Raw genomic sequence first — 25,111 nt, forward strand, 5'->3', positions numbered from 1 at the left:
CCCCAGCCGCGGCGGCCATTGGAGGGTGAACCAACTGCAAAAGGAAGACCTTTCTCTCTGTCTCTCTCTCTCACTGTCCACTCTGCCTGCCAAAAAAAAAAAAAAAAAAAATTGTTTTCTATTAAAGAAAACATGCCATGGTTCAAGTCACTCCATTCCCCCTCTCCCTGTTGTTTTAAATTATGTACCTCCCCAGGTATTTTATTTAAAGACACAGAAATAAATATATTAAACTGATATTCTATATACAGAAATGCATTGTGGCTCTCTACCATAATTTAATGATATTTTAAGTCGGTATTTTTCTTTTATAAAACTCTTCAAAATTACCAAGAATTTATTCAAATCTATATTTTCTTAAGTGGAAAATTTGATATGAAGTAACTTTATTCATTACCTGAATACGTAATTACATATTTAACAGCTGTTGTCATCCACAAAGATTCACTAACAAACCAAAAAGATGTGTTACTGAATACGTAAGTTCCATTCACAGCAAAGCTACTCCACATTGCATAGAAACTAGTCAACCATCTCCTAGCAATCTTTAATCCAATTTATGCTTTCATCTGATTGGACAGAAAAAACTGTGGACCACGTATGTTGAAAGAATACTAACAGTCACATAAAGCTGCTTGAAAAGTGTTTTGAAAATTCTGCCAGATACTTCACAGATGTCAGGAATACTAATTCACAATCTGCAATATAAATCTAAACTTAGATTCAATTTTTGTCCTTTTAAAATAACTGAAAATAATTAAAAAAACCAAAAACAGATCTTACCAATGCAGGCCACTGAATCTGTTTGCTCTTTGATCCCTGAGTCTGACTAGGGTCATTCCTTTTGGCCCAGATTAAGTGGTATTCCACCAAGAAAGTTGAAAAATCTTCATAAACTTTAACCCACTCTCGTTTATCCCATTCAAGATCATCAAATTCCACATATACCTATGGGGAAAAAAATAAAAATCTGTAAGTAACACAGGGATGGGATATTTCAAAATAAAAATACAATGCTGAATAAGACATTAATAAATTCATCATTTAACATTTTTCTTAGATTAATTTAACAAACTACTTCCTATGAATTTCTATGACAAGGAAATAAACCGTACCTTTATTAAAAAAAAATTACCTGAATGTTAATTAGTACAGATTACTCCATATGTCCTACTTACACACTATGTTTATACTGAGGATTATAGAAGCAGAGGCTCAGAAACATGTTTTAGTTGTAAATAAGTCAATATTTTCGGCTTTGCAAACCACATTGTACTTATTTCTATCTCTGTAATGTTAAACCAGCTACAGACAACACACAACAACTGCACTTGGTCTTACTCAGATAAAACACACTTACTCTGGTGCCGTGGCTCACTAGGCTAATCCTCCGCCTTGCGGCACCGGCACACCGGGTTCTAGTCCCGGTCGGGGCACCAGATTCTGTCCCGGTTGCCCCTCTTCCAGGCCAGCTCTCTGCTGTGGCCAGGGAGTGCAGTGGAGGATGGCCCAAGTACTTGGGCCCTGCACCCCATGGGAGACCAGGAGAAGTACCTGGCTCGTGCCATCGGATCAGCGCTGTGCGCCGGCCGCAGCGCGCCGGCCGCGGCGGCCATTGGAGGGTGAACCAACGGCAAAAAAGGAAGACCTTTCTCTCTGTCTCTCACCGTCCACTCTGCCTGTCAAAACACACACACACACACACACACACACTTAAAAGGCAGGAGATGGGACAAGGATAGTTCAACGTATGAGAATCAATCTAATAGGCTACATTAATAATCTAAACAAAAAATAATCCTCTTTAATGACACAGAAAAATCATCTGGAAAACTTAACACCATTTCATTTATTAAAAATACTCAACAAAATAGGAACAGAAACAGCCTCAATGTAGTAAAGGTCATACACGATAAACCCATAGCTAATATCATACCTAGGGTGAAAAGCTGAAAATTTTCCTCTAAGACTGAAAACATTCAAGGATGTTAAAATCAGGAAAACTGAATGTGGCTTTTCTGAACTCATATCATTCATTTAACCCCTCCTTTCCTCATTTACAAAGTACTACCTATGGAAACAACTAACACTTTAAATAGTGTCTGTTATGTATCAAGTACGTTTTAAGCCTGATGGTCATTAAAGTAAAGCTATAAGCTAGGTACCCTCAATATCAACTATCTCAAATGAGGGCATTAAATAATTTGCCCAAAATCAAGCAACTAGTAAATGATGGTATCAATGAAAATGTTAAAACAATTTATAAGAAGGCTGGCGCCGCAGTTTATAGGCTAATCCTCCGCCTGCGGCGCTGGCACACTGGGTTCTAGTCCCAGTCGGGGCAACGGATTCTGTCCTGGTTGCCCCTCTTCCAGGCCAGCTCTCTGCTGTGGCCCAGGAGTGCAGTGGAGGATGGCTCAAGTGCTTGGGCCCTGCACCCGCATGGGAGACCAGGAGAAGCACCTGGCTCCTGCCATCAGATCAGTGCAGTGCGCCGGCAGCAGCGGCCATTGGAGGGTGAACCAACAGTAAAGGAAGACCTTTTTCTTTGTCTCTCTCACTGTCCACTCTGCCTGTCAAAAAAACAAAAACAAACAAACAAAAAACAAAAACAACAGCTCATAAGATGCCTAAAAGCCAAAGCAGCATCAGCTCTACAAGCTGACATGCACAGTGTAAGTGACCCCACAGACAGATGTGTTCTGAACAGCTCACTTTTAGATGGCTTCAAGATCAAAGATCACACACTTAAAATGGCCTTATGATCTTCCACATTGAATCTGCAAGTTTAATCAAAGGAGGGAAGGAATACAAAGGTCAACTGAACATTATACATAGTAAAATAAAAGATACAAAGCTTGTTTTCTACATCAATATTGCTTATTCTTACCTCTCTTTTTACTTACCTAACTCATCTTTTTACAAGACTATCTAGTGAATGACAAGATGTATCAAGAGCAAAATATTCAATGCTTAAGTTTCAATTGGGAACCTGTTATGTTACCTAAGTTCTTTATTATAATATTCAACAAACCTTACAGACTACTATGTCTTTTTTTTTTTTTAAGATTTATTCATTTATTTGAAAGTCAGAGTTACCCATAGAGAGAGGGAGAGGCAGAGAGAGGCAACAGCGCCAGCCCGACTACTATATCTTTTAGAGGAAAGACATTAGGTGCAGTATGTCATGTCACTTCCTGTAACACTTGGGACTCTGGCAGCCCATTAGTGTTTATTCTAGTCCCGGCTGCTTCACTTTTGACCCAGATTCCTGCTAGTACACCTGGGAAAGCAATGGAAGATTGTCTAAATGCTTCGATCCCTGCCACCCACATGGGAGAACAGTGGATGTATTTCTAGGCTACTGGTTTCACCTCACCCTGTCCTATTCAGCCATTGTGGCCATTGGGAAGTGAACTGGCAGATGGAAGGTCTCTTTCTCTGCCTAACTCTTCTCTTCAAATAAATAGATAAATTTTTTAAAAAATTTAAAAGAATTTGGGGCTCAAGCCTTTAACACTTGGACATTTGGGGGACATCTAAACTACAACACTACATCTCCAAATGCCACCACATTAGAAGTTAGGATTTCAATATATTCGTTTGGCAGGGGGGCAGAGGGGAGACACAAACATCCAGTCCAGAACAATGATGGTAGCAACAACAGCTAAAATTTGAGAACTTACAATGTGCAGGGCAATGCTTTATAGACAAGAAAACTAAGATATAAAAGGTAGCATCATGGAACAAACTAAAAAGGATAAAAACTATCAGTTCAGTTCTGTTTTAGAATGAGGCTTCAATGACCACTGTAATTTCTAGACATTTTAAAAGATGAGAGAGGCCGGCGCCGTGGCTCACTAGACTAATCCTCCGCCTAGTGGCGCCGGCACACCGGGTTCTAGTCCCGGTTGCCCCTCTTCCAGGCCAGCTCTCTGCTGTAGCCAGGGAGTGCAGTGGAGGATGGCCCAGGTGCTTGGGCCCTGCACCCCATGGGAGACCAGGAAAAGCACCTGGCTCCTGGCTCCTGCCATAGGATCAGCGCGGTGCGCCGGTCGCAGAGCGCAGCCGCGGCGGCCATTGGAGGGTGAACCAACGGCAAAAAAGGAAGACCTTTCTCTCTGTCCCTCTCTCTCACTGTCCACTCTGCCTGTCCAAAAAAAAAAAAAAAAAAAAAAAAAAAAAAGATGAGAGAAAGAGGCAAACAGCCTGACCAAACAAGGAAGAAAAAGCGTATCAAAAATACAAATTCTAGAAAGGCTTTTAAAGCACCAAAACGAAACAATAAAAAGGATTTTTTAAGAATATTTTTATTTATTTATTTGAAAGGTAGATTTACCAACAGAGAGAAGGGAAGATAGAAAGATCTTCCATCCGCTGGTTTATTCCCCAAATGGCTGCCAATGGCCATAGCTCGGCAGATCTGAAGCCAGGAACTTCTTCCAGGTTTCCCACAGGGGCACAGGGGCCCAAACACCTGGACCATCTTCACTGCTTTCCCAGGCCATAAGCAGAGAGCTGGCTCAGGAGAAGGGCAGCTAGGACTAGAATGGGCACCCATATGGGATGCTGGCGCCACAGGTAGAGTTTAGCCCACTACACTGTAACACCAGCCCCAGTTTTTTTGTTGTCGTTGTTTTTGTTTTAAAAACATGGATCAAAAAAGAGGAGACTCAAGCCCTAAAGTAATATAGGTAGCCTGTTAAAGACTTAAGAGGGGGCCAGCACTGTGGCATAACCCTAACCCTAACCCACCTGTAGCGCCGGCATCCCATATGGACACCAGATCATGTACTTGGCTGTTCCTCTTCTGATCTAGCTCTCTGCTTAAGGCCTGGGAAAGCAGAGGAAGATGGCCCAGGTGCTTGGGCCCTTGCACCCATGTGGCAGATCTGGAAAAGCTTCTGGCTTCGAAGGGGCTGTTGCAGCGATTTGGGGAGTGAACAGGCAGATGGAAGAACTTTCTGTCTGTAACTCTGCCTTTCAAATAACTAAATCTTAAAAAAAAAAAAAAGATTAAAGAAATTAAATACCTAAACAATTTGAAGGAAGGGTCAGCAACTAAAAAATCTCAAGAAAATCTCATGTTAAATGCAAAGTCTCAAAAATCACAAATGTTTAATAACTCACCAATATACTTTATTTAGAAAAATTCTTGAATTCTGGTTTTGGTTTTCTGAGGCATGATTAGAGATTGTATTTGTCTGTTCTTTTATAGAAAATAAGTCAAATGAAGACACTTCCTTAATATGTATTTCCAATTCCTAGGAGTTCTTTATATAAGATAGAAATCTTTCAAGACAATGTATTAAACTCCTTTTAAGTGCACTCTAGCTTTTGATTTTTTGCCCTTAGAAATTGATTATGAGGCTGTAAAACTTAGTCCTAGATCTCTACAATTTTTAAAGTTTATATGAGATAACTTCTACTTCCAATCACTGAACTGGCAACTACCCTCAAACTATCTGTCACAATTAGTGCCCCAACTCCAAACCCAATCAACCTTTTCAGACTTTAGTCCTTATAAAAGAACTGAGAAGGGGAATGAAATGACAGAGAAATTATAATCATAACAAAACAATTATTACAAGTGTAGAAGAATAAACATGTAATTTCAGTATTACTGTCCACTTACTCTATAGGATCAATGCGCTTTAGGTTTGCTGATCTGAGAATATAGCTGTATCTAAAACATCATTCTCTACAGAATAACTATAGTCAGTTAATACATAAGTGACTTGGGGCCCAGTGCTGTGGTGCAGCAAAAATCATAAGTTTTCTTTCTTTTTTACCAATATAAATAGTTGTGATGTTAAATTCTTCTTATCTAGGAGATGTTTTTCAATATTTAGGATTCCAATCATGTGCACACAATTTATCAATTGACTTAATGAGCACTTGTTTTCATATATGTAATAAAAACAGACACTAACATATAAAAATATACACTGTACCGATAATATTGAATTTCTCCTCAGCTACATTCTTATGTTATTTTAACTCCTTTCATGCAATCATTCAAGCACATGTTTGCAATGCTTGCAAAATTATTTGAGTGTCTACTATGCTTCAGCCATAAGAAAGGTCACACACTGAGTACAGAATCATTTATAACAAAATCAAGTACAGATACAGATATTCAATAATGATAAATCAATGCAATATATGAGGTAAAACAAATATAGACTATTATTTTACTAGTAGAGGAGAAAGTAGGAAATTTAGCCTATAAAAGCTGGGGAAAGCTACATGAAGAAAATGACATTAAAATAGGATTTGAATAAACAAACAGGATTTCACAGAGAGGAATTTCTTCAAGAGGAATTTCTTCAAGAGGAATATGCTTAGAGGGCATGAGAGTAAAGCACTCAGAATATTCCAATGTAAATATATAGGATTCAAATCACAAATATGGGATTGTATGAAATGTAGTCCATAGGAAAGAGAATAAAAGCACAAGAATCCTCAAAATTTATAAATACCAAAGGAAAAGAAACAAATGAATTGAGGAAAAAAAAAAAAAGAGGTAAGTATCAAGCAAGGATATTATTCCAAGCAATCAAGAGGGTAAGTTATATGCAAAAATGCTTAGTACTGTCAAAGGCTGCAAAAAAAAAAAAAAAAATCAGTAAATCCACTGGAATGAACAATGAAAATGCCATGTTACTATCACGTGATAGAAAATAAAATCAGTGCCAAGGATGTATTAAGGATGAACACATTCATCTACTTCCTCTGTATTAGTAGGATTTCTATATATAATGTCATATTAGGAAAAAAAAAAAAAATTCTGCTTTTTCCGCCTAAGACTTTATCAATAAATAGAACTTCTTTCCATTGTATAGAAACAAGGAGTACATTATGTTCTCATTTATAATGATACAGTCTTTCACTGGACACTTAATCCATCAGATAGCTTGTATTATTCAGTTTTCATTATTTTAGCTAACACAGTTGAGAGGAACAACTTAGGAAGAAGATTCATTCTGGTTTATAGTTTTGGAGGTTCATAAGCCCAAGGCTGGGTGGTCCCACTGGTTTATGCATTTGATGAGGCTGAAAGGTGGAACAGGAACAATTACACAATAAGCCAGAAAGCAAAGGGTCATAAGAAAAACACAATGCTTATATAACCAACTCTACCTTCCAAACTACCTTTGGAAGTCAAGCCTGCAATGACCTCAAGACCTCCCATTAGGATCACCTGCCAGATGCCATAATTAGATTAAGTCTCCAAACCTTAATTCATCAACCATTAACATCAAACTATTAATTGTTAACATAAGACTCTGGAGTTTAAAGAGCTACATACGTTTTGGGAGTCAAATCCTGTTAGAATCTTACCATAACTGGAGCAGTTTATTATCATAATTCATATTCTTTACAGATTTGGTATTCCAAGTTAAGTATGTAATTCAGAGTTGGCCAAAGGTAAACCTTTTTCTTTCGCATGAAGAAGTATTTATGTTCTTGATTGGCGCCGTGGCTCACTAGGCTAATCCTCCGCCTTGCAGCACCAGCACACCGGGTTCTAGTCCCGGTCAGGGCGCCGGATTCTGTCCCGGTTGACCCTCTTCCAGGCCAGCTCTCTGCTATGGCCCGAGAGTGCAGTGGAGGATGGTCCAAGTGCTTGGGCCTTGCACCCGCATGGGAGACCAGGAGAAGCACCTGGCTCCTGGCTTTGGATCAGCAGGATGCGCTGGTCACAGCGCGCCCACCGCGGCATCCATTGGAGGGTACCAACGGCAAAAGGAAGACCTTTCTCTCTGTCTCTCTCTCTCTCACTGTCCACTGCCTGTCAAAAAAAAAAGGGGGGGGGAGTATTTATGTTCTTTAGTTTCATGTGTCAAAAAACTACTACTGTTTTATTTTACCCTTTTTTGTACTTTTCTCTCCAATTACCTTTTGCAATAGATTATTTTTTAGAAACTCTGAACAGGAATAAAGTCTTGCTATAACAATGTAAAGAAGTACTAATGCTCTTTATAGTAATTATAAAGTACTTAGCACTTAGTATAGGAAACAGATTAGCAAAATGAAAACAATTCTATTGATTGATCTAACTGTCCAAATGTATGCTAATTAAACAATTACTTGTGACAGAGGAAAATGCTGTTTTATTAATGAGAAAAACTATTTGTCAAAATATTTTTAAATCAGAAACAAATATATTTCAGGAAAAATATACTGAATTCTGTTACTCCCCCATTCGCGGAGGAACGACACTGGACCCTGGACCCTGCGCTGTTCTCTTTGCCCAACCCTTCCCGGGTTTGCTGCCGGTCCCTCACTCCCGGAGGAACGAAGCCGTCCTGGGTTAGCTGTCCCCCCCCCCCCCCCCCCCCGCCTCCACGGAGGGGCGGCACCCCCTGCCACTTTCCCTGCTTCCGAAGAGGAGCGGCACACCGCCAGCAGGCTCTCTCAGGGGCTGCTCAGATGTTCCCCGGTGCATGCTGTCTCTCTCCTCCTTTATAGTCCTCTTCCACCAATCCCAACTCTGCTACCCTCATGCCGAGCACGCTGCTCTCCTCCAATCAGGAGCAGGATCAGCTCCTGCAGCTTATCAGTCAAATTGGTGAGGCAGCTGCGTAGGAGCTGTTTGCTGTCTCTCAGCGCCATATTGTGGGAGATCAGATGCATAGTGTTAGTCTTAATTCCAGTAACTTAGTCTAGTCTCAGTTGCTCCCCACAGAATTCTAAATATATATATATGACAATTCTAAATATATATATATGACAATGCTGTATCAGTATTTACATATAGATAGAGTAGCACACCATGCAACCTGTTCTAGGCTTGTCACCCCCTGGTCTACACCAAGCTTACAGTACTCGAGCCTCCTAAAACCTGCACCTAAACTGACTTAAGCTGCAATCCAGGGCCTTGTATAGGTCTCTTCCAATCTGTACTCCTCAAGAGAACTTTGAAACTAACATATGCATCACAAGGCCTAAGATATATCCAAAGGTTGGGAGGGGAAGGTTGTGATTAGTGTTTGGACATACAACCAAGGTTCGTTCTTCAAAGTGCTGATAGAGCAGAAGACAGAGCAAAAACGGAAGAGGAGTGTTTCTGAGTCTCCTTTTTGAACCTTGCCCCAGGTCCCACAACATGTGTTGGCTTAAAGTCTTGGATTTAAACTCACAATACACAGCTTTAGAGGTCATACTTGTGAAGACTTGGCTATATGCCTTCAAAAAGTAGACGCAGTATTTCCAAAGGAAAAGTTATTATGAGGAAAAATTCAACCATTCAGGGTTAACTTTTCTGAAATTATGAACTCATAAAAAACAATTTATATTCATGTGTCTTTTTATTAATATTATATTCTTTGGGTATATTAACAGAACTCCCTCTTATGTGCTTTGCTTTTTATTCCTTTTTATGATTATTTTGGTTGTACTCAAGTTACCTGAATAAAGGATTTATTGTTCAAGAATCTAAAGGTCACTCTAAATCAGTTCATGATTTGGTGACTATATTATCTTATTGATCCAAAATTATTTCAGGATGCTAATAAAGCAGTTACTTTCTCCTGTGCTTACTTGTGTCTCTTTGAACCTGCTCTGCTTTCAAACTCCCCAACAAGACGGTCAATTATTTCAGTGACTCATTATTATTCTGGTGAAGGAAGCTCCTATGCCAAGCTGCCAAGCTACTTAACATACCACTGATAAACTCCATGGATTAGTTATGGTTATATCAATGAGGCATTTAGTAAGGTATGGCAAAGGTGACAAGATCACAGTTTAATTTCATTCAATGCTGAAAATAGTTTCACAATGGTAAAGTAATTCACTTTTGTATTAGAAAACTTGGCGGGGGGGGGCACCATTGTGGCTTAGTGGGTGAGGCTACCATCTTTGATGTTGGCATTCTATGTGGTTGCCAGTTCATGTTCTGGCTGCTCCAGTTCTGATCCAACTACCTGCTTATGGCCTGGGAAAAGCAGAGGAAGATGGCCTGTGTGTTTGGACCCCTGAAGCCTGCTAAGCTCCATGGAGGAAGCCCCTGGCTTCAGCCTGGCCCAGTCCTCACTGTTGCAGCCATCTGGGGAAAGGGCCAATGGATGAAAGACCAATCGATTTCTCTTTCTCCCTGTCTCTCCCTTTTTCTGTCTCTCAGGTAGACAGACAATCTTTACAAGACGAAAAGAAAAAAAAGAAAGAAAAAGAAAACTCAGAGGAACAAGACTCCCCCCCAAGTTAACTCTGTATGACTGGTAAATGTTTAAATGCAATTTCCATGGGGTAACTACTCATATTTGGACCTCCCCAAGACAAAGATGCCGATTGTCCAAGGAGGATATACAAAAATTTATCTTATCAGGGCTGGCACTGTGGCGTAGCAGCTAAAGCCGCTGCCTGTAGTGCCAGTATCCCATATGGGTGCCGGTTGGAGTCCCGGCTGCTCCACTTCCTATCCAGTTCTCTGTTATGACCGGGGGAAGCAGCAGAAAATGGCCCCCGTCCTTGGGCACCTGCACCCACGTGGGAGACCCAGAAGAAGCTCCTGGCACTTGGCTTTGGATTGGCACAGCTCTGGCCGTTGTGGCCAGTTGGGGGTGAACCAGCAGATGGAAGACCTCTCTCTCTCTGCTTCTCCTTTCTGTGTAACTCTGACTTTCAAGTAAAATAAATAAATCTCTTTTAAAAAAAATTACCTTATCAATACCACTAGGTATTTGTAGAACTACAGTTTGGATATACAGGTTAGTTTAAGAAACTGATCATCACTCATAACAGTGTAACCATCATCTGGATATTCAATAAAATTCCAACATCTGGGAATATAATCACTGAATGTGTTTTCTTTATTTTAAGATTTATTTATTTGAAAGGCAGTGAGAGCCAGCGAGAAAGCTTCTATCTGTTGGTTCACTTCCTAAATGCCTGTTAACAGTCAGGGCTGGGCAAGGTTGAAGACAAGAGCATGATTCCATCCATGTCTCCCGTGTGGGTAGCAGGGATCCAAGGACTTGGACCTTCATGTGCAATTCTCCAGGCACATTAGCAGCAAGCTGGATGGAAGCAGAGCAGCCAGGACTTGGCACTGGATGCCAGGATCACATGCAGCAGCTTAACCAGCTGCACCACAAGGCAGGCTCCTCACTCCTAAATCCTGATGGCTATAATTACACTTCCTCTGAATTAAATCTCAAGTGAAAGGTAGAAGGATGGTAAAGCTACAGGTAATGAATCCAGACCCTAAGCTTTTTTCACTTTCATCTTCTTCTACACCACATACAATGATAAAAGATTATACTTCTGAGAATGATGAAATAATGCTATACAAAAACAATATGAAAATCATTTAAAAAACAGTATTTTTGCAAAATATATCCTAGAAAAGTCACATATAAATCGTAAAGAAACAATATTCAGCTTTATCAAGAATGGCACCCAGAAGTCCCAGTGGTATATTATGACAAATATTTAAAGAAAAAAATGGTAGCCATTCTCTATAATTACTTCTACAAAACAGATGGAAAAGTAGTACCTTCTAACTCATTTTTATGATGTTAGCATTATATTCATACTAGACAAAGACAATCTAACAAAGGAAAACTATAGATCATGGATATCTCTCATGCCCATAAATGAACAAATCTTCAACAAAATATCAACTATTCTAACTAATTAAAATCTAATGTATCTATCAAAAAAATTTTAGAACAAAATCAACTGGGATTTACCACAGATATAAACCAACCAATGAATACAATATATCAGCTAGTATGCTAAATGAAAATCATATGATCAAAATCAATAAATGCAAAAAAAGCATTTGACAAAATCCATTCAGATTTTAAAAAACACTCTCAGCAAACTTGGAATACAGGAGACATTCTCGATTTGATAAAGAATATCTACAAAGAGCCAGTAGCTAACATCTTACTGAGCGATAAGTAACTAGAGTCTTTACCTTTAAGGTCATAAATAAGTTTCTTCTAGTCACCACTGTTGAAAGCTATACTAGAAATCCTAGCTAATAAATAAAAGAAAAAGAAATAAAAGATATACAGATTAGGGAGAAAAAAAGCTGCCTGAAATATGATTGTTTATGTAGAAAAGCAATAATGAAAATTATCTGATTAAGAGATTATAGGAAGATTACAGTTTACTTTTGTAGAAAAAAATTTCAGGGGCCGGCACCATGGCATAGCAAGCAAAGCCACCACCTGCAATGCTGGCATCCCATATGGGTGCCGGTTTGAGTCCCTGCTGCTCTACTTCCAATCCAGCTCTCTGCTACGGCCTGGGAAAGCAGGAGAAGATGACCCAAGTCCTTGGACCCCTGCACCCATGTGGGAGATCTGGAAGAAGCTCCAGGCTCCAGATTGGTGTAGCTCTAGCCATTGTGGCCAACTGGGGAGTGAACCAGCAGATAGAAGACATCCATCCCTCCTTCCCTCCCTCTCTGACTTTCAAATAAATAAATAAATCTTTTAAAAAAATTGAAATCCATGCATACAAGGGGTATTCAAACACTTAAAGGAAAAAGCATATTATTAAACAACTATGCATGAATTTCAAATCTTTTGGCACCAAAATAAACTTACCTTTCAATTACATTTTTTCCAAAAACTTTTTGAAGTATCCTTGTATAAACTTACATAGTACAGGTTCTAGTTCAAACAGTAAGCAATTTTTTTTCTTAAAGATTTATTCATTTTATTTGAAAGGTAGAGTGAGTGAGAGTAAGCTCTTGCATTTGCTGGTTCATCCCCCAAATGGATTCAACAGCAGAGGCTTGTAAAGGCCAAAGCCAGGAAAGTGGAGCCTTATGCAGGTCTCCCACATTCATGGCAGGAGTCCAGCTTCTGCTGCCTCACCAGACAGATTAGCAGAGAGATAAATGGGAAATGGAGCAACCAGTACTCCCCACCAGGGGACCCCTGGTTTGCAGATAACAGCCTAGCTGACTGCAATATAATGTAGGCCCCAAGCAATACTCTAAGAACACAAAGGAGAAATCTAAAAAAATATATTTAGGATACATATAGTGAATACTATAAAACACTGAAAAGAAATTAAAAGCTTAAATAAGTGGATATGCCAAATTCAGGAACTGAAAGATTCAAAATTATTAAGAAATAAATTCTTCCCTAAACTGATTTTTAGATTCAATTTCATTCCAAAATCCCAGCAGGAAATTTTGTAGACTGTAAAATTTACATGGACAGAAGAAAAGAAACTGAATGAATAGCCAAAACAATTATGAAAAAGAAAACAGCTGATGACTCACACCATACTGAAAGACTCAATGTAAATGTGTAGTACTCAGAGATTATGATATTGCCAAAAATAATCACATACACATCAGTAAGAGAATAAAGGCCAGACCACATATAGCTGGTAACATAGAGAACTGGGTGTTAACAGAAAAAGTAGACCTTAAATATACAAAAGCAATTCCCAGGAGAATGGGCAGTGTTTTTAAAAAATGAAGTTTAGTGTAACTGGACACCCACAGGCAAAAAAGGGAACAGCCATATAATCTTCACATAATATATAATGTTAGACCTAAATAAAATCAGACTTAAATGTATAAGGTAAAATTTCTTGATGAAAACAAAATCTGGCCGGTGCCGCAGCTCACTAGGCTAATCCTCCGCCTTGCGGCGCCAGCACACCGGGTTCTAGTCCCTGTAGGGGCGCCGGATTCTGTCCCGGTTGCCCCTCTTCCAGGCCAGCTCTCTGCTGTGGCCAGGGAGTGCAGTGGAGGATGGCCCAAGTCCTTGGGCCCTGCACCCCATGGGAGACCAGGAGAAGCACCTGGCTCCTGCCATCGGATCAGTGCGGCCGGCCGTGGCGTCCATTGGAGGGTTAACCAACGGCAAAGGAAGGCCTTTCTCTCTGTCTCTCTCACTGTCCACTCTGTCAAAAAATTAAAAAAAAAAAAAATCTTTGTGAACTTAACTTAGTTTTGATATCATCTCAGAAATATCAAAAGCAAACTATAAAAGAAAAAAAATGTGTTACATCACCAAATATAAGTTTTTATTCTGTCAAAGGCAATGTTAATAAAATGAAGACAAGCCATGGACTAGAAGGAAATACTTACAAATTATGTATTTTACAAAAGACTTCTATCCACAGTATATTAATAATCTTTAAAAACAGCATAAAAAATTAATGGGGACAGTACTGTGGTATAGTCGGCAAGGCCTCCACCTGTGGCACCGGCATCCCATATGGGTGCCAGTTTGAGTCTTGACTGCTCCTCTTCCAATCCAGCTCTCTGCTATGGCCTGGGAAAGCAGTGCAAAATGGCCCAATGTTTTGGGCTCCTGCATCACTGTGGGACCTGGAAGTAGCTCCTGGCTCCTGGCTTTGGATCAGCCCAGCTCTGGCCACTGCAGCCATTTGGAGAGTGAACCAGTGGATAGAAGACTTCGTTCTGTCTCTCCCTCTCTCTGTCTGTTAACACTGCCTCTCAAATAAATAATCTTTTTTTTTTTTCTTTTTTGACAGGCAGAGTGGACAGTGAGAGAGAGAGACAGAGAGAAAGGTCTTCCTTTGCCGTTGGTTCACCCTCCAATGGCCGCCGCTGCAGCCGGCGCACCGCGCTGATCCGATGGCAGGAGCCAGGATCCAGGTGCTTTTCCTGGTCTCCCATGGGGTGCAGGGCCCAAGCACCTGGGCCATCCTCCACTGCACTCCCTGGCCATAGCAGAGAGCTGGCCTGGAAGAGGGGCAACCGGGACAGAATCCGGCGCCCCGACCGGGACTAGAACCTGGTGTGCCGGCGCCGCAAGGTGGAGGATTAGCCTATTGAGCCACAGCGCCGGCTCTCAAATAAATAATCTTAAAAAAAAAAAAAAAAAAAAAACTCAGAACTTCCTTTTAAAATTATGGACAAAAGCTGTGACCAGGCACTTCAATAAAGAATATATGCAGGGGCCAGCACCATGGCACAGGTCAATCCTCCACCTGCAGTGCTGGCATCCCATATGGGTTACTGGTTCTAGTCCCAGCTGCTCCTTTTCCAATCCAGCTCTCTGCTATGTCCCGGGGAAGCAGTAGAAGATGGTCCAAGTCCTTGGGCCCCTACACCCACATAAGAGACCTGGAAGAAGCTCCTGGCTCCTGGCTTCCTATCAGCGCAGCTCTGGCCGTTGCGGTCATTTGCAGAGTGAACCAGTGAAAGGAAGACCTTTCTTTCTCTCCCTCTCACTGTCTGTAACTCTACCTCTCAAATAAATAAATAGAAATCTTTAAAATACATATATATGTGCAACAGCAAGACAAGCACATTAAAATTCATGTTTAAAATCATTAATAACTAGAGAAATGCAAACAGAAAACCACAATGGTACCACTACACATACATTAGAATGACTAAAATTTTTAAAATTGACTAAACCAAAAGTGGGAAGGATGCAAAACTAAACCAAGGGAATGTAAATAAGTAAACCACTTAAGACAAATTTGGCAGCTTTTTAAAAGAGTTATTTATTTATCTGAGTTACAGAGAGAGACAGACAGACAACACAGAAAGAAAGATCTTCCATCCTCTGGTTCACTCCCAAGATGGCCATGGCTGGGCAAATCCCAAGCCAGGAGCCAGGAGTTGCTTCCCATGGGAAGCAGAGGCCTTAGTAGCAGGAACCATCTTCTGCTTTTTCCCCACCACAGGGAGGTGGACCAGAAGCAAAGCAGCTAGGACAGGAACCAGTGCCCATATGGGATGCCAGCATGGCAGAAAGCAACTTTACCCTCTATACATACGCATCCCAGAAGTTTATTCCAAAGTAAAATATCTAATTACCACCTCCCAGCAACTCCACATCTAAGTATTCACCTGCATGCAAGGAAAACCTGCATCTACACAACAATATGGACGGACTTGTCTGTGGCAGTTTTAACCAACATAGGCTAAAAAGAAACCAAGTATCTCCCAATGGAAGAACAGATAAACTATAATAGATCCATATAATAGACCATTTATTTCTCATAAACCAAGAACAAACTACTGATATGCCCAACAATACATACTTCAAAGGTTTAGAATAACTGAAAGAAGTCTGACTCAAATAGCTACGTAGTGTGTGCTTTTATTCATATGACATTTAGGAAAAGACAAAATAAAAAGGACTGAGACTAGATACTTCATTGCCCTGTTATCCCGGATTAGGAGGGGGAAGAGTGCTTAATGGTTTAATATAAGGGTACAGTGGGAAGCAAAATAAAATTTTGTAGGGGAATGACTGAACTGGTCTATATTATGAATTCTGTCTTATCTCAGTTATTCACTAAAATAAATTTAATTCTAAAAGCAAACAAAATGTATCATAGAGAATGTAACTGAAAAGATACATGAAAAATATTCCAATTACACCATGTGTCATGGTAAAAACTGATCCAAGGATTCTATTTTCTTGAGAGAGAAGGAAGAACACTATTAGTTCACCTCTACCCTTCCTCCTTTTCTGCTTTGCAAACACAAATATAGCAGTAGAGGTGGCACTGATAAAGCTATGGAAATGCCCACATCTGAGATTAAAAACATATCTGCACCTGTATGTTCTAACACACACAGACACACACACACAACAAGAGAGAAAATTTGGTGTAAAGAGAAAGCATTACTGAACGCCTTAAAACAACATGGTCCCAGGAGGTTTAAGAAATGGAAACAAGCCGGCGCCGTGGCTCAACAGGCTAATCCTCCACCTTGCGGCGCCAGCACACCGGGTTCTAGTCCCGGTTGGGGCGCCGGATTCTGTCCCGGTTGCCCCTCTTCCAGGCCAGCTCTCTGCTATGGCCAGGGAGTGCAGTGGAGGATGGCCCAGGTGCTTGGGCCCTGCACCCCATGGGAGACCAGGAAAAGCACCTGGATCCTGGCTCCTGCCATCGGATCAGCGCGGTGCGCCGGCTGCAGCGGCGGCCATTGGAGGGTGAACCAACGGCAAAGGAAGACCTTTCTCTCTCTGTCTCTCTCTCTCACTGTCCACTCTGCCTGTCAAAAATAAAAAAAAAATTTAAAAAAAAAATTAAAAAAAAAAAAAAAAGAAATGGAACCTAGTTACAAGTGCAAAAATGTTCCCAGGAAAACCTTAGGCTGTATCACTTTTTAGAGAACAGAAACTAATTATGCCATTTCACAATAGGCACAAGGGGGCACTGGAACACAGTACTAGGTATATCTTATGATACACCTATGGACTTTCAAGAGGTCAGTAAACATCAGAAAATAACTGGCATACATACTATGTCAGTTTAATAGAAATTTTCATTTGAAGATTTTTTAAAAATTCTACATAAATGTACATGCTTTTTTTTTTTTCAGGAACATTCCATTTCAAAAATCAAATTCATAGAATTAATTTTCCCTATTATCAAACTCTATTGAGATTTTTCTTTATTTCTTTATTCTCATGAGTTTACCTACAATGCTTGAATTTAAGAAATAGCATAGTCTTCAAATGAAAATAGCTATTATGGCTCTTCACTAGAAGACTGAAAACTAAAAAATATTTAAAACCATCAATAATTCTTCAGCTATTCAGTATGCTAGATTACTGGCCGATTTTAAACATTTAAAAGATATTTTGAAAATATCTACCTTTTTTCAAATTTTCACTATAGAGACAAAAACATAATAGACTCCTATAAACTCATCATCCAATTTCAAGATTTTTCAACTCATGGCCTTTAAAAAAAAAGTTCTCTAATACCATTTTCTGCCAACATTCAAGTGTCTAGGTTGGGTATTACAGGTGTGTGTGTGTGTTTTTCAAATTAAGACCCAAATAAACTCTACATATTGCAAGTGGTTCTCATGACTTTTAAATCTGTTTTTATTTGTACTTTCTACCTTCTTGATTCTGTTTACAAATTTTTTAAAAATGAAATTAAGTCATCCGTCTTATCCAGCCTTCAATTATCCTTCAACTATCCATTTGTTAGCTATTCCCCTATGTCATTTTAAAACACAGTCCCTTGAATTTGTATTTCCTGTAATGGTTTATTGAATCTAGTCTTAATCAAATTCAGGACTAACAGAGGAGGCTACCACTTAAATAACACTGTGTTCCTTATTAAAGAGACATTAATGTATTGTATGTGCATATCTTTGTGTGGTAACAGCAGTTAAGGATTACTATCTAAATCAAGTATTTCACTGAGAGCTGCAAAATAGTGAGATTCTTGTTATACAATTCTTTATCATCTACTGTCTGGAATAAGTCTATTAAGTGAAAACTCCTCTCATCAAATCTTTGATTTCAATGACAGTGCTTCTTTAGGAAAGGCAAGTAACTTGTTTGATTCTGAGTTTTAGAGATAATGAATTGGTATGCTAACTTCCCAGAATGGTCACAATGAGTGCCTTTTTGGAATCATTATAAACTCTCCGAATTTAAACATGGTATGTTTCAAATCATTGCCATTATTATCCTAATTACTGGCAATTTTTCCAGTATTTGGCTAGTGAGAAAGTTCTTCAGACAAGATTTGAGTAATCATTTAATATCTTCCTTGCTTCAGGAATAATAAAACATCCCTCGATTACCTTATCCATTTCCTGCTTACATACATCTAAGGAACTGTGGTACTTTTTGGTGGGAAACAGCATTCGGAGACAACAATCTGAATGCTTGGAGTGATATTACTCTTGAGCTGGTAACTTTTTCTAGACATTTTTATAGTTGGTCATTAGAGTTAGCCTGACTTTATATACCAATACTTTTTTTTTTTTTTTTAATTTTATTTTGACAGGCAGAGTGGACAGTGAGAGAGAGAGACAGAAAGGTCTTCCTTTGCCGTTGGTTCACCCTCCAATGGCCGCCGCGGCCGGCGCACCGCGCTGATCCGATGGCAGGAGCCAGGAGCCAGGTGCTTTTCCTGGTCTCCCATGGGGTGCAGGGCCCAAGCACCTGGGCCATCCTCCACTGCACTCCCTGGCCACAGCAGAGGGCTGGCCTGGAAGAGGGGCAACCGGGACAGAATCCGGCGCCCCGACCGGGACTAGAACCCGGTGTGCCGGCGCCGCTAGGCGGAGGATTAGCCTAGTGAGCCGCGGCGCCGGCCATATATACCAATACTTAAATAAAATTCTATGCAACTTTCAATTTCATTGATATTTTATTTCTGTATCATTTCTCTCATACTGAAAATTGTTATACAATGATACCAACAAAATTAAATTCATTTGCTTTGTCACACCAAGATTATGATTACTGAAAACCATTTAAGGTTTTTGTTCCATTCTTTGTCCTCAGGGAATAATCCCCTAAAGCGTACACAATTAAATTCCTATACTTCTAAAAAAATTATTTATTTATTTGACAGGGAGAGTCACAGAAAAGAGGAGAAGGGAAGGGGGGATAGAGAGAAGGATGGTGGTGGTGGGAGGAATCTTCCATCTGCTGGCTTACCCCCCAAATGCCCACAACAGTCAGGGCTTGTGCTAGGCCAAAGTCAGAAGCCAGGAGCTTCTTCTGGGTCTCCCAAGTGGGTGCAGGCACCCAAGCTCTTAGGCCACCCCCAGCTGCCCTCCCAGGGGCAGCAGCAGGGAGCTGGATCAGAAGTGGAGCAGCAGGGTGTGGGGGGATGAGGGGTAGGGGCACAGTAGCACTACGGAGTAGCAAGTAAAGCTGCTGTCTGCAGTGCTGGCATCCCATACAGGCTCCAGTTCAAGTCCCAGCTGCTGTACTTCTGATTCAGCTCTCTGCTATGGCCTGGGAAAGCAGGAGAAGATGGCCCAAGTCCTTGGGCCCCTGAACCTGCATGGGAGACAAGGAAGAAGTTCCTGGCACCTGACTTCAGATTGGCCCAGCTCCAGCTGTTGTGGCCATCTGGAGAGTGAACCAGGAGATGGAAGACCTCTTTCTTACTCTCTCTCTGCTTCTACCTCTCTGCAACGCTGCTTTTCAAATAAATAAATCTTTAAAAAATAAAATAAGGAAATTGAGCAGTTGGGACATGAACCTACACCTATATGGGATGCCAGCACCACACTGGGCAGCAGCCCAATCCCATACATCATAATGCTAGCCCAAATTTCTGTTTTAAAGTTACTTAAAATAGTCCTATGATTATGCTACTTAGGCTTCTTTGTTTCAATTTACTTTAAATGTTAAGATAGGAGAAGAGAGGTTAATGAAAATAATCCATTTTAGATTTCAGAATTACATAAAACATTTACGTAATTTCAAAGCCACAACTAGAAAACAAGATTAAGTTCAGAGAAGTTTAGCTATCACTTTTCTCCTTCTACCCTATCAAGGGTTAGTTTGTTAATTCCAAGTTTTTGAAAAGCAGAAGTAAAATGAACACATACCTACACATTCACATGTTAAAACTAGCATACTTTATCCACTGGTATTATTTTTACTCAATAGTTTGTGATGTTCATGAGTCACATAATGTTTTTATCAACAGACTGCATATACTAGTCATGACAATGGTCCCGAGAATGTATGACCTGGTGACATCATAGCAGTTTTGGCTTAAGTATACTGTTTAATGATGAAATCACCTACTGAGTCAGATCCTATCCACACTGACAAGTTACGCATGATTATTATCAAGGCACATAAGACACTTTGTTTTTGTTTTTCACCTATGTGACTGCCCATTTGACACACAAACCATTTTGTATTCGACCTACACTGAGAAGTGGTGCTGCAAAGAACACAGCCTCACAAATATGTCATTTTTTATTTCTATTTTTGGGATATATTTCTTGCAGTAAGATTCCCTAGATCAAAAGATACAGTTGTATTTAATATTAACAACTCCCAAATGCAGAATATTACACCATTTTGCATTTCAGTAAAAAAAATCCTGCAAGGGCTCCTCCAAAGGCTCATTAGACCAGTGGGTTGTCCCTTGGAGCAAAAAAGGGGAGCCAAGCAGGTTACTACTTGATAGGTGAAAACTGTTACTTCAAACTAGTTTGGTTCACTTCTTCCCTTTTATTTTATATTTAACTGACAACTACTCTTGTCTTCATTTCCTGCCTTTGTCTCAATTTGTTTAATTTGTTCTTTTTCTTTCCTAAGATAGAACCCTCAGTTTTTTATTTAAATTTTTATTTTTATTTTTTTTCAGATCAGATTTTCTATTTATTTGAGAGGTAGAGTTACACCTACCGCTCCAAGATACAAGCATCTTGTAGGCTGCTCCAAAAAACTTGTTTAATACCTTCTGATTGATGGAGTCAGTATTCCTAATTTTTTTTTTTTTAAGATTTTATTTATTTGAGAGGGAGAGTTACGGACAGTGAGAGAGAGAGTCAGAGAGAAAGGTCTTCCTTCCGTTGGTTCACTCCCCAAATGGCCACAATGGCTGAAGCTGCACTGATCCAAAGCCAGGAGCCAGGTGCTTCCTCCTGATCTCCCATGCAGGTGCAGGGGCCCAAGGACCTGGGCCATCTTCCACTGCTTTCCCAGGCCATACGAGAGAGCTGGATTAGCAGAGCAGCCAGGACTAGAACTGGCACCCATATGGGATGCCGGCACTGCAAGAGGAGGATTAACCTACTGCGCCACAGTGCCGGCCCCCTTATTTAATTTTTTTAAAGAAGTTATTCATTTGAAAGGCAGAATTACATACACACACACAGAGAGAGAAGGAAAACAGAGATCTTCTATCTGCTGGTTTACTGCCCAAATGAGTGTCAACAGTAAGGGCCAGGCCAGGTCAGGCCAGGCAGAAGCTAGGAGCTTCTTTCAGGTCTCCCACATGGGTACAGGGGTCCAAGGACTCAAGCCATCTTCTACTGCTTTCCCAGGCACATTAGCAGGGAGCAGGAACAGAAACAGAACAGCCAGGACTCAAACCATATAGGATGTCAGCACTGCAGATGGCAGCTTAATGGGCTGCACCATAGCACTGGCTCCTTTTTATTAAAATAAAAATCCCAAAGTATTAGTCTTCTTGTAATAACCTAAGGGCAATCAAAGCAATATGGGCCAGCGCCGTGGCTCACTAGGCTAATCCTCCGCCTTGTGGCGCCAGCACACCGGGTTCTAGTCCCGGTCGGGGCACCGCATTCTGTCCCGGTTGCCCCTCTTCCAGGCCAGCTCTCTGCTGTGGCCCGGGAAGGCAGTGGAGGATGGCCCAGGTGTTTGGGCCCTGCACCCCATGGGAAACCAGGAAAAGCACCTGGCTCCTGCCTTCGGATCAGCGTGATGCGCCGGCCGCAGCGCCCCAGCCGCGGCGGCCATTGGAGGGTGAACCAACGGCAAAGGAAGACCTTTCTCTCTGTCTCTCTCTCTTACTGTCCAAAAAAAAAAAAAAGGCAATATGAATAAAAGTGTTTCAGCACCATACTCCCAATAAAAGGACACATTAAAAAAAGTCTATTGCCTTCCCATAATTTCTCACTTCACTTATCATTTCTAGTTGGAGACATTTTGACTTTTAGAATGTCTTCTACATCATAAAGACTTAAAGCAAGTATTAGCAAATTTAAAAAAAATGAAAATCAAATCATGTATCTTTTCTGACCACAATGGAATAAAGCTGGAAATTAACAACTTAAGAATCTCTAGGCCAGCGTCGTGGCTCAATAGGCTAATCCTCCGCCTTGCGGCGCCAGCACACCAGGTTCTAGTCCCAATCGGGTCGCCAGATTCTGTCCCGGTTGCCCCTCTTCCAGGCCAGCTCTCTTCTGTGGCCCGGGAAGGCAGTGGAGGATGGCCCAAGTACTTGGGCCCTGCACCCCATGGGAGACCAGGATAAGTACCTGGCTCCTGCCTTCGGATCAGCGCGGTGCACTGGCCACAGCGTGCCAGCCGTGGCGGCCATTGGAGGGTGAACCAACGGCAAAGGAAGACCTTTTTCTCTGTCTCTCTCTCTCACTCTCCACTCTGCCTGTCAAAAAAAAAAAAAAAAAAAAAAAAAAAAAAAAAAAAAAGCTGAAGATTCTCTAGAAAACATGAAAACATATGGAGACGAAAGAACATGCTCCTGAATGAACAGTGGGTCATAAAAGACATGAACAGGGAAACCAAAACATTCCTAGAAACCAATGAAGATGACAATGCAATGTATCAAAGCTTATGGGATCAGTAGAAGCATTAAAAGGGGAGTTTACAGCAATTAGTGCCTACATCAAGAAAATGGAAAGCCATCAAATAAATACACAATCAATGCATCTCAAGGACCTAGAAAAACAACAAACCAAACCCCAAATTAGTAGGAGGAAAGAAATAATTAAAATTAGAGAATACTGACATAAAAGACTAGTGAAGAGAAGAGCTGGTATTTTGAAAAAATAAATAAAATTGATACATCATTGGCCCAACCAAAGAAAGGGGGAGGGGGGAAGCTACAAATAGCTATACACCAACAAACTGGAAAATTTACAAGAAATGGAAAGATTCTTAAGACATACAATCTACCAAAACTGAATCACAAAAACACAGAAAATGTAAACAGACAAATAACCAAGATGGAGATCGAATCAGTAATAAACACTCTCCCACTGCAAAAATCTACCAGACTTTTTAAAGATGAACTAATCCCAATCCTTCTGAAACTATTCAAAACAACTGAGAGCGGGAATCTTCCCAAACATCTTCTATGAAGCCAGCATCAGCTTAATTCTCAAACCAGAAAAAACATGCAACATAGAAAGAGAACTATTTACCATTATCACTGATGAACATGGATACAAAAATCCTCAACAAAATATTAGCTAATCGAGGGGCCGGCGCTGTGGCGCAGTGGGTTAAAGCCCTGGCCTGAAGCACCAGCATCTCATATGGGCTCAGGTTCTAGTCCTGGCTGCCCCTCTTCCCATCCAACTCTCTGCTATGGCCTGGAAAAGTAGTAGAAGGCCCAAATCCTTGGGCCCCTGCACCCACATGGGAGACTCGGAAGAAGCTCCTGGCTTCTGATCTGTGCATCTCCAGCCCTTGCGGCCATCTGGGGAGTGAACCAGTGGATGGAAGACATCTCTCTCTCTCCTCTCTCTCTCTACCTCTACCTCTCTCTCCTCTCTCTCTCTCTCTCTCTACACCTCTCTATCTCTCTATCTCTACCTCTCACTGTAACAAATCTTTAAAAAAAGATATTAGCTAATCAAAACCAACAACACATCAGAAAGATCATTCACTCAAAGTGGAATTTATCCTTGGTATGCAGGGGTGGTTCAACATTCGCAAATCAATAAATGTGACACATCACATTAATAAACTTAAGAATAAAACTGTATGATTATCTCAATAGCTGCAGAGAAAGCATTTGATAAAATACAATATCCTTTCATGATCAAACTTTAAGCAAATTGGCTACAGAAGGAACATTCCTCAACATAATCAAGGCAATATACAACAAACCCGCAGTCAGCATCAATCATATTGAATGGGGAAAATTTGGAAGCATTTTCTCTAAGATCCAGAAACAGACAAGGATGCCCAACTTTCACAACTGCTATTCAATATGGTTCTGGAAATTTTAGCCAGAGCCATTAGGGAAAAAAAGAAATCAAAGGGATACAAAGTAGAAAGGACAAAGTCAAATTATCTCTGCTTGCAGATGACATGTTTCTATACATAGGGGAACCTAAAGACTCCGCTAGAGACTATTGGATTTCTTAAGAGTATTTGGTAAAGTTGCAGGATGTAAAATCAATACATGGGGCTGGTGCTATGGCGTAGTAGGGTAAGCCTCCACCTGCGGCGTCGGCATCCCAGATGGGTGCTGGTTTGTGTCCTGGCTGCTCCACTTCTGATACAGCTCTCTGCTGATGGGCTGGGAAAACAGTGGAAAATGACCCAAGTACTTGGGCTCCTACACCCGTGTGGGAGACCTAGAAGAAGCTCCTGGCCCCTGACTTTGGATCTGCTCAGCTCAGCTCTGGCCATTGTGGCCATTTTTGGGAGTTACCGAAAGAAAGGATGAACGCTTTCCTCTCTGTCTTTCCCTCTCTCTGTCTGTAGCTTTACTTCTCAAATAACCAAATCTTAAAAAAAAAAAAAAAAAAAATCAATAGCCTCTGTATACACAGACAATATCACAGCTGAGAAAAGAACTTGTAAGATCAGTCCCATTCACAACTATAAAAAAAAAAGTAAATATCTTGGAATAAATTTAACCAGGGAGTTAAAATTTGAAGGAGGTGTAAAATGTAAACTACAAAACATTAAAG

The 25,111-nt window shown here is 40.6% G+C and overlaps 1 protein-coding gene across 15 annotated transcripts in view; it reads right to left on the reverse strand.

Moving 5' to 3' along the window:
• The window catches only part of JMJD1C (jumonji domain containing 1C), a 323,880-nt gene that overhangs the window by 166,775 nt on the left and 131,994 nt on the right, over positions 1 to 25,111 (reverse strand). For all 15 annotated transcript variants that reach the window (XM_051823261.2, XM_051823260.2, XM_070057718.1 and 12 more), the window contains one exon: positions 784 to 948. In XM_051823261.2, coding sequence (XP_051679221.1) covers positions 784 to 948 — 165 coding nt within the window. The remainder of the gene's footprint in view (positions 1 to 783; positions 949 to 25,111) is intronic.

The sequence above is a fragment of the Oryctolagus cuniculus genome, chromosome 15 (assembly GCF_964237555.1).
Source record: "Oryctolagus cuniculus chromosome 15, mOryCun1.1, whole genome shotgun sequence".
In the NCBI taxonomy this organism is placed as follows: Eukaryota; Metazoa; Chordata; class Mammalia; order Lagomorpha; family Leporidae; genus Oryctolagus; species Oryctolagus cuniculus.